Source organism: Carex rostrata, chromosome 5 (genome assembly GCF_964058835.1).
Source record: "Carex rostrata chromosome 5, lpCarRost1.2, whole genome shotgun sequence".
NCBI classification, from domain to species: domain Eukaryota; kingdom Viridiplantae; phylum Streptophyta; class Magnoliopsida; order Poales; family Cyperaceae; genus Carex; species Carex rostrata.
Window position 1 is genome coordinate 5,728,845 of NC_135922.1, and position 11,404 is coordinate 5,740,248.

The window sequence follows — 11,404 nt, forward strand, 5'->3', positions numbered from 1 at the left end:
TCAAATTACTTTTTAAGTACAAAATAAGCTTTTGCCAAAAAAATCCGAGTTTCCGATCCGATTCAACCGATTCTGGCCGATTCTTCCGATTCCAATTTTACGGTCAAGTATCCGATTCCGATTCCGATTCCGATTCCGAGTTTCAGAACCTTGAAGTTGACGCCAGTTGATTTTTCATTGTACTGTTAAGTTTGTTTCTATTTCATTATTGTTGTTGTAATTTCCTCTCTCTGATTTATGTAGCTGCATTAAGTTATGAAGTTTTTACTTGTTAAGAATCTTTTTATCCTATTGTTGAATCCAAGTTGGATGTTAAATTATTGTTGACAGCTAGCGTTAGGCATATTGTATATCCTTTTCCATTTTAACTAGTACTACTTTGCTGCAGGTGTTATGTTTTTTTTTTCTTGATTAAATAGAAATTTTTGGCATGTACTTGCTTGGCAGTATAAGTCGCAATATAAATGCAGTAATTTAGATAACGTTTAGTTATCTGTTTCATAACGATCTGCTTATTAGGAGGTGCCAACCCCATCCCACGTATTGTCCCAAATTCTGAATATAGTATATCCGTAACAAACTGTGCAGCGGGTAAAAATCAAGTTGGTATTTGTTCGTGTCAGCTGCTTCACGGTCGTATCATAACTTTTGCAGCAGAAAAACTTTGGGGATGAAGAACTGTATATTGTATCTTTTATTTTTCTCCCAACTTTCCCAAATTATATATTCATCAATGATGACATTTTATTGATATTGTAACACTTATCAAGTGAATTAGATTTTGAATTGCTTGAAATTAATCATAGTCTTTAAACATCAGCAAACTATAAATAAATAAATAATTATTTTGATACTTTTTTTAATTTCTTTTTAAAAACACTTGCATGCACAGTTTTACAGAAGCAATTATGGTTGTTTTTGCAGGTATCAAAGCTGGGTTTTGGATGCATGGGACTCTCATATGCTTACAACTCTCCAGTGTCTGATGATGACAGTTTATCGATAGTAAAACATGCATTTGACAGCGGCATCACCTTCTTTGACACCTCTGATGCGTATGGACCTCATACCAATGAGATTTTGGTTGGCAAGGGTAGTTTTACACTTCAATTTCATACAGAGGATTTAGATTTAGAATTTGTAACCGCAAGCTTAGTGCAGTGAGACGAGCCCTCATTTCTCTATGGAGATAAACATGTATAATTTTTGAAAATAGCATCTTAAAAATACCGGAGTGAACCGGGGACCTTTAATAAAAAAAATTAAAATAATTTTGCTTTCATACTTGATTTTGGAAAATTCAACAGAAAAATTAAATTTGGTCAATTATTTTTTAAATTTACTAAAAGGAGAAATTGAAACTCAATACATCAATTTGAAGTTGCCAACCAAAAAGCTTCTTATGTTCCTAACAAAGGTCTTCACTTATCATGCTCTTAAGCACTTGCCAAGGGAAAAGGTGCAAGTGGCTACCAAATTGGGAATTCAAGAAATGCTGCTGGAAATCTAGTGATATGTGGCAAGCCAGATTATGCTCGTGTGTGTTGTGAGGCAAGCCTTAAAAGACTTAAAGTAGAGTACATTGATATCTACTATCAGCAGTGGATTGATACAACCATTCCAATCGAGGAAACTGTAATTACGTTCTTATCCTATTAATTCTTTATTACTGCTAATTAACAATTATCAATTGATTGGGCCTGCTCATCTATGCCCAAAACCTTAATTTGGTAGACAAATAGGAGGCCACAAGCTCTAGAGATTAGTTTACTTAAAGTAATACCAATCAGTAAGCATAGCCTTATGTGATTGAGGTTTTTTTCTATATAAGTTGGAGAACTAAAGAAGCTAGTTGAAGAGGGGAAGGTGAAGTATATAGGATTGTCAGAGGGAAGTCCTGGTACAATTAGGTGTGCACATGCAATGCATCCAATCACTGCTTTGCAGATGGAGTGGTCGCTCTGGTCTTGTGATATCGAGTCAGAAATTGTGCCACTTTGCAGGTAATACTTTTTCTTCTCTTTATTCTTATATCAAACATACTAAAATACGGTAAATTATATGGTTTCAGTTGAAGGTTCTTTCATAGACAATAGCATGTGAAAAAAAACCCAATGACACACAAATATATGAGTATTGTTAAGGTTACTTATTTGTTGCATTTTGGTTGTACAGAGAACTTGGCATAGGAATAGTAGCCTACAGCCCGCTTGGTCGTGGATTTTTCGGTGGAAGGGGAGTTGTTGAAGAATTAAAGGACGGCTCATATTGGTTATCTAATCCCATACTAATTTTCCTTCTGAGTTTTGGTTAAATTATATGAAAATCAAACCCCAATTAAACAAAAATCATAATTAAGTTACTGATTAAAAGCTCTACAAAATAATGGTACAATGTTACACAGACCACACTTCATAATACCAGAAAATGTGTCTATTGATTTGTATCTCAAAGACAAGTACATCCTGCTGGTAATAAACTATTTTTTTTTTTCATTACTAAAAAAATAGACAAATCACCCAAGGTTTATGGGGGAGAATTTTGGAGAAGAACAAACAATTGTTTTTTCGACTTGAGAGCCAAGCGAAGAAGCACAAATGCACAACTGTTCAACTAGCTCTGGCATGGGTTCTTCACCAAGATGTAGTTCCCATCCCAGGTTTTGCTTGATTTATTTCCTATCAAATATTTTCTCAAATTATTATTTTTAGAAAACAAACATTCCTTCTCAAATGGTTGTAAACAATATATGCTTGCTATTATTAACTTTTTCATGTAAGGCCAATTGCTATAACAATAGAAAAACAATGACCAAAATAATAATACTGACAATTGAAATGTAATTTTGTTTTTGTGTAGGTTATATCAGGAACCACCGAAATTAAGAACTTGGAGAGCAACATAAGTGCACTGAAAGTGAAACTCTCAGATGAAGACATCAAAGAGTTAACTGATCTGGTAAATGCAGATAATGTGGCTGGTAGTAGCTCTGGCAAATACACCGCCTCTCAATTTGTGAGAAAAATGAACATTTTTGATGATTTACTATTTTCGTTTTGTAAAGCTATGTAAATAGCAATATTATATTAAGGTACGATGAAATTAATTTATATATTTTAATTTCTTTCTTCTTATTAAATAGCTTAATATAATAAGAATGCAAACTAACCACCTTGAAAATATTCTGATTGATGCTCGTACAAATTTACATATACATGTATAAGTTGGTAGTTATTTTAAACGACTCGATTTGACGTACAGACGGTAGTGAAAAATCCTATAAATGATAATATAAATAATAACTTTCAAATAAAACCATCTCCATTCGCAATTGATGACTCTCCACAGATAAATCTAACTAATTAGCGACTTCTCATAAAACTATTTATATTCTATGTGCTCTATCTTTCTCTCTCCGCCATTTCCACAGAAGTTAATAGAAAAGAGTTCTACATTTTTTTTTAATTCCTCTTTCCTTCATAACTCCCATAAGAGACCCAAGACATTCAAATAAAAGGTATTTCAATCTTTTATTATATAATTAGTGTTTAGTAAGTAAAGTCAATACTTTTGTAATTTATTGATGTGATAAAACTTCTTGAAAACTATATTGTTTCTGAAAACTATGTATTTGATAAGATTCCCTAGATTTATTAATTTGATAAAATATCTAAATCATAATCTGTAATGGTATCGATTGTCAGAAATTATGGAATTTTATAAATTATTTGGTTAAACGATAATCGAAACGTTTCTTAATGTTTCTTCGACTTGTATTTTGTCTGATTTAATTCTTTTGGAATCGGCAAGCGAATGAAAAAGATGTTATTTCATACTACCTATATATATACACACACATATATGTCTTCGTTCATATAGTTTAGATACTGAGTTATTTTAATTATTAACCGATCAATACTAGTAATATTGAGTAACTAAAATCAGTTTGAATTTTCATCTGGCAATTTCATAAATATAACTTCAGTTTTCAATTAGTTTGAGTAATTTCAATTAGTTTATTAAAATAGTAAATTTTCACTGAAGACCCTTAGAGTTTTCTGACCGATGATCCTAAAATTATTTTACTATAAAGAATATAATAAATCTAATTCTTTTCATTTATCAATGATTTAATTCTATTTTCCTTGAAAAATAATTTGCAAATATAATTACCTTATTTTAGAGTAATGATTATATGTCTGAATCTTATTGACGATATTCAGATTTTAAACTTAATTAACCAATATTATTTATGAACAAACTTTGTTTAATTAAAATCATGCATAAATATTAATTTAGAAACCCTGTTTCGTAGTCTAAATCCGAGTGTCCAAGTAAGAAGAAACACAAAGACAATATTGAAGTTCCCCACGACAACAGGTACGTTTTTCTAGACATTGTCAAATTGTTACTTACCATTTTGTTTGCATTTATTTATTAATGGAATTATGCACGTTGAATCGAACAATCCCTTTGGCTTTCTTTAGATAATACTATGATAGGATTGTTCAATTGATCAACGGATTCATAGGATGTGTTATGTTGAGTATGACCTTTGTGTGATTAAATGAAACGAACATGGAAAGTAATGGATAAGTTAAAGAAAAGGGGCCAATATGCGTTCAACGCATATTGGGATGTATACATTGGGTCTAGTGTCCGACTGGACCTCTCGTTAACGTGGCGTCGGTTGGACTTCTCGTCACGGGTCAATCTCTTGCGGTGGTTCGAGTCCCTGTGGAGTGAGATAGTTGAACTAGTGGTGATTTGAGTTCCCCTAGTGAGACACCAATAGCTGGTAGTGCTAGTTTGAGTCCTCTTGGTGAGGCAAAGAAGATCTAGCAGTGGTTCGAGTCCCTGTCTAGTGGCACGACCAAGATCTAGTGGGGTTTGTGTCCCCATGGTGAGGCAGTTAAAAACATGAAAGATAACTAAAGAAGTGTATGTGTGCTTTTGTGTGTGTGTGTGTTCTTAATATGCATTAGTAAGATAGCCACTACAGCAGAAATACCCTTCTGCGACCCATCAAATGGGTCGCAGAAGGTGTGTGCTGGTCCCAGATGACCAAAATGGGTTGCAGATGACCGGGTCGCAGTTGCTCCGTCACTGATGAGTGCTCTGCTGACGTCACCGGTCTCTGAAGGGTATGGCGCCGGTCGCAGATGATCCCTTCAGCGACCGACTAGATCCGTCACGGATGCAACACGCTGACGTGGCTAGAGACCTATTAGAGACCGACTGGTCGGTCACAGAAGGGTCCAAATCGGTCGCAGAAGGTTAATTTTTTTTTTGGATATTTTTTGGTTAATTTTCTTTTCCCCAACTGGTACGAAATGTATCAAACAAATATAACATTTAACCCATTATGTTCATATATTTTTCTCTAGCCCCAATTGGTACGAAACATAATTCATATGTATTTAACAGCAAATATCAAACAATTCACAAGCAATTTAATTAGTATGTACCAAGCAATTCACATCAAATATCAAAAAAAATCAAAAGGTAATGTAAAATACAAGTGATTTGTACCCAACTAAAATCACCATTGTCTAATTACAAAATAATCACATATTTATGAAACAATAAATGTAAAAGGAGAAATAAAAGAGTAAAAAGACAGGAACAAGAGAATATGTGTTGATCAATTCTCCTTGGGGTTCGTCAAGAGAGACTGAGACCACTACAACTCCATTGGAATCTGCCCAACAAATAATATAACTATTAAACTACTATAATTCATGTATGGTTCTTTGTCGAGAGAGACCGGAACCATCCTCCCAGAAACCTAATGGGAATTTTGAAAGAGTCTAAAGGGCATGAGCCTCATGTCGTGACCTATAAAACTCTTTTAGATGGGCTGTGCAAGAATAGTGAAATTGAGAAGGCAATGAATGTTCTACACGACATGAAATTTAAAGGGCTTGAGCCTAATGTCGTGACATGATTTGTAAAGGGTTTGAGCCTAATGTCATAAACCTATAACACTCTTATAAATGAGCTGATCTGTTGCTGCCTGTTCATCTCAAGATTGATAAAATACAAAATATAGCACCACTATTAAAATGTATGCATTTTCATACACAAAAGCTGAAGTTATATGCAAAAAGACACCAAGACCGAAGGAGAAAACAGCAAAGGTGTCTTGCACAATGACAATCAAATGCACATTCCCGAAATTCCCAAATTTGTCCCATAATCAAGCCGGGAAAATCAACAACCCGCACTCAATTGATCAATACCCCAATTCATCACAACAACTCACAATTTATCACATCTCGAGCAACAATCAATCAAGAAAAAGGGAGGTGCTTGAAATTACCCGAGAAAGGCTCCAAATGCAAAAAGGGCAGCAAGACTCGGCCGTCAGAAAATTCAGCAAGCACACCACAGAAAAGTCAGCCGGCACCAAGGTGCTGTAACTCTTATCATTCCATTTTTACCTTAACAATCACACACCAAAGTTAAGATATAATTTAATAAAAATTCACTGGAAGGATATGCATAAAAACAAATTATATAGATAATTGGAACTTACACCAGTATATGCATACAAACAGGTGGTAGTAATTGGAGTTTAAACTAGTATATCCATCTTTTTGTTGTAACACTCATAGATTCTGATAGACTCTTTTTTTGTTGTAAAAAAAAGGAAAAACAAAATAATACAGAAGACAAAAATAGAGTTGTTGTTCTCACATATCAGGTGAAGGCTTTCCCTTTTCTACTTCATCACCTCCAACAATGACAGAAAAAGATTCTTTCCAACCTACAACACAAAAAGATAAATTTAGTAAACATTAGCAAAACCTAAAATAATTTCAGTCATGAAATGAAAGAAAACTTCTTTGTAGGTCACTAAAGTGCCATGGTATCCATCACCCAACTTATATATGACTCTAGAAAACAGTGAATTTGCACATTTTCCAGAATCGATGCCATGCATTTAAAATTATTTAAAAAAGAAATTACTGGTCAGCAAACAATGGAATGGTCATTGACATGTGAATGAGGTGATTAATACAAATCAACAATGACATGTGAATTAATACAAATCAACAATGACATGTGAATGAGGTGATTAATGCAATTCACTTTCTTTATCTGCATCCGTTATAAATCTGTACCAAAGTTTCATTTTAATTTCCTGTTTCTTGTGCTCTGAGATGAGTGTGCGATACTACCTGTGTTCAAGAGAGTACCATCCAAATCAACAATGACATGTGAGACCAGCTTGCATTTTAATTTCCTGTGCTCTGAGATGAGTGTGCGATAACCTGTGTTCATTTTAATTTCCTGTTTCCAAAGCTATGAATTTTATCAAATACCTGACCTGACAAGACAAATGTATCTCAATGACAAAAAAGAGACTTAACTCCATGTAACAACCTAAATGCTAATTGCTCCAATTATTAAAGATGCACCATTAACCCTATGAAGCACAACAGTGACAATTACCTTACTCGAGATTACTGAGCTGAGCTGATCCAACCAAAATCGTGTCTCTATTGAACAGGATTAGCTGAAACTGGAAACATATCAAAATAAATAAAATTTCATACATATACTTTTTAAGGTAATAAAACTAGCTAAAGACCAAATCATTAAAATCGTGTCTCTCCCACCAAAAACTAGCTGATCCAACCAAAATCGTGTCTCTCCAACCAAAATCTCGTGACTGTGATTTGGTACTTGCTGATTCCTCATACCCATCAAGACAGCCAAAATACAACTTTTATTGTGCATATGCATTTATGCAATTTACAAATTTGTGTTTCTAAAAATTCTACAATTTTGACCATGCCTCAGATCTCAGATAGCATCAAAAAAATATTCCAATTTCATAAAATTGACATAACAGCTACAAGTATAAAATTTCAATTTCAAATCAGTAAAGAAAGAAAAAGGGAACCAGGCCTGCAAGCTCGAATTCAAGCTTTAAGTAAGCAATAATGGATATTTTACCCAAATCAAATAAAACAAAACTTTAAAAGACAAAAGGATGTATACCAGTATGAAGAGAATCGAGCAAATTAAGGAGGGGGTCTCGATCTAGCGCCTCTCCCTCAGTCCTGGCTCGATCCGACGGCTGCACCAGTCACCATTTAACTAAGTTTTGCTTTTGCAACAATTTTTTTAAGAAAAATGGAGAGATAGAGTTTACCTGGAGGAGGCGGAGAGACAGAGAGAGAGAAGCGGCGCACGGCGAGAGAGAGAGAGAGGCGGTGATGGAGGGACGGGATAGGGTTAGTAGAGACCGGAATTTTTAGAAAAAGGAGGGACGGCGATCGATGGAGGGCGATGGAGGGACGCCTCTCTCTCTCTGTCTCACCGTGCGATTAGACAAAAGGGATAGAAAAAGGGTTAGCGGCGATGGAGGAACCAGGAGGCGGCCAAGGGTTTAGAAACGAGCGGGATTTTTTTTATTTTCGGCTAACCTAAAACAAAACGCGGGATGAGTACCGCACTGGGAGAGAAACGCGTTTTTCAGGGGCGCCCTTGTGCGACCGGGCCAAATGGGTCACTGAAGGTTGTGGGCGCCGGTCCCAGAAAGATCTGGGCCAAATCCGTCTCCGCTACCTATTTTTTTTTTTTTTTTTTTTTTCTCAGGGGATCTTCTGCGACCGGCGACCAGACCGGTCACAGAAAGATCGTTTTGCTGTAGTGAGCATTTGAGGATATAATTTTAATATCTAGTTTGTGTTAATAAGTGAATTTGACAAATTCCGGAACTGGAACTAAATCCCGTACTGAGAAACTGTTCGATCTCTCACCCATTCCACTTTTATATATGTGGGTTCTAGGAAATGATGAGGCCGACATGGAGCACGAATAGGAGTAATGTGGATCCGGTGGTCAACGAGTAGATGGCTCAAGCATCTTTTTATTATTATTTTTATTTAACTTTAGTTCTCTCTTTAAAAGTGGATACATTGATTAACATGACAATTATCGGTTTATTTGCCATGTTAGTCTTGGTCTCATGTTGAATGTGTGTTATGTACTCAATTAATTGTGATGTTAGAAGACTTGTTTGAATTTCAAATATTGCATGAGTATTTATTATTGATAATGTATGTGATGTGCACACGCCTTACATGTAAATACTTGGCGGGTTGTCTCGGGGTGTGACACGTTTACTTTCCATTTTAATTAATTGGCAAACTAGCGGCTATATATAACTAATTTATTATATTGCAGTTACTTCCTTTTTATTTTTGTTTTGTTGGTAATATCTCCTCCAATTACTTTCAATTAATTTATCATAAACTTATCATAAACTTGACAATAAGCTACAAAAAGAAAGGCAAAATATAAAATGACCTGCCATAACTTGAATAGTCACATAAAACCTTACAAAGAAGAAGCAGCAAATGATCTCTCCAAAGTAGCTGTTAAGGTCATAAGATCTTTATAAAGGATAAGTGAATCACTAACTCCAATAAATGAAGGCACAAAATGGGCCCTATCATTTTTCAATGTGCAATTAAATTTGATTGATGTGATATAGTGTTCACACAGGCGTTTGGAATTATTAGTATTACATAAATATCAAGATGTGATGATAAAAAATTGGTTATATTGTAAATCAAATTAAATATGATTTATTTGAATGTTCATTATATAACTTTTAATATTAATTTTTAATTTATAACCCCACTACCTCATTGCTATTGGCATTCTTTTTCTCCTTTATTATTATAACATCCTTTTATGCATAATTTCTAGCCTATAAATAGAGACTTTGTAAACATAAAAAATATACACAAAAGTAGATAATAAAATTATGTTATTGCTCTCTCTATCTATCTCTCTTGTTATTTATTTACTTTATTTTTGTTGTAACTTTACTTTAATTTTACAACATCTTATATATATATATAGAGGAGGGTTCAAATGCCTCCATGTTTTTGTGCCTCCATCATGCCTCCATCTCTCTCTATTATTTTCAAAGTTCAAACAGTCGATCCGAACCACTCAACCTAACCTCCATACTAAAATATGTTTGGAGACCAAATTTTATTTTTTTAGGAATTTTTTTACTATTTTTTTAGATAGGTACAAAATCAGTAAATCTGAACCATCTAAAAACAGCATTTTTGTACCTATCTAAAAAAATAGTAAAAAAATTCCTAAAAATAGAAAATTTGGTCTCCAAACATATTTTAGTATGGAGGTTAGGTTGAGCGGTTCGGATCGACTGTTTGAACTTTGAAAATGATGGAGAAAGATGGAGGCATGATGGAGACACAAAAACATGGAGGCATTTGAACCCTCCTCATATATATATCTTAAATTTTTTATTGTTCTCGTGCTTGAATACAAAAAAAAAGAAGAAAAAAAACCCTGCTCTGTGGGGGTCTCAAGTTATTTCCGAATTTAAATTAAAAATATAAGAGTATCACAAGTTGATCACGGGATCGAAAGGGACTGCTATTTTACAGCCCTTGGGTTTTGGCACAAGGTTAGAGGCTACAATCACTTCAGAAAATTGCAAATAAGCGATAGACTTGACAATTTAGTTGTTTCAAAGAATATGGTTCTCTCTACAATTGATCCGGGCAACGCAATTAAAATTGTCAATAAATATCTTCGATCCAATAAAAGATACAATTCTTTAGTTTTGCCCACCAAATTTTCTTTAATCGAATAATCGATACAATACCGTGAGCAAAGCCAGCCTGTACTATGATCATCAAGATAATTTGATGAGTGTAACTCTAAAATCTATTAAAACCATTGAAACCGATCAATTTCACAAGTGATATGTGCACATGTAAAATTTTAAAATTTTAAAATTCATTTAGTATAAAATAAAATGGTAAAAAATGATGCAAAATAAATGTATTAAAATAACATGTAGAACTTCATTTGTTTTTCCTTTCAAAATTGTACTAAATAAATTCAAAATATTCAAAATTTTATATTACTCGTAAAGTAGATCGGTTTCAAAGTATTGAATTTGTCATTTGAAACCAATCAAAAATAATAGATTCAGGAGTTATGCTCCCCAAGTTTCTCCTTATTAAAATCACTGCTTTTCATAAAATTCTCAACCATCCAAAAAAAGAAGAAGTGATTTTGTACCTATAAAAAAAAATAATATTTCTTTTTAAAAAAAACTTAAAATTTGGCCGTCAAACACATTTTAATACGGATATCATGTTAAATTATTCTTATCGATTGTTTGAGTATTAAAAATAATGATAAAGATGTGAGGTATGATTGAGACACAGAAAATATTCCAAAATTTTTCAAGGCGTAAATATATTAGAACGTATGCATCTCCAGCTCTATACGTTAGACATTATTCATTCCCAAGTTAATCTTTTCTTGCATGGCTCGCAATATTTCTCCTTTGCATTGTTGCATCCTCGTTATTGGATGTTTGCTTTATTCTCAT

General features: G+C 33.8%; 1 protein-coding gene across 1 annotated transcript in view; it reads left to right on the top strand.

Moving 5' to 3' along the window:
• The window catches only part of LOC144554616 (putative aldo-keto reductase 1), a 55,859-nt gene extending 53,218 nt beyond the window's left edge, over window positions 1-2,641 (top strand). The window contains exons 2-5 of the mRNA XM_078302932.1: window positions 925-1,093; window positions 1,832-2,003; window positions 2,176-2,271; window positions 2,510-2,641. Of these exons, the coding sequence (XP_078159058.1) occupies window positions 949-1,093; window positions 1,832-2,003; window positions 2,176-2,271; window positions 2,510-2,576 (480 nt within the window). The 5' untranslated portion in view covers window positions 925-948 and the 3' untranslated portion in view covers window positions 2,577-2,641. The remainder of the gene's footprint in view (window positions 1-924; window positions 1,094-1,831; window positions 2,004-2,175; window positions 2,272-2,509) is intronic.
• The last annotated feature ends 8,763 nt before the right edge of the window (window positions 2,642-11,404 follow it).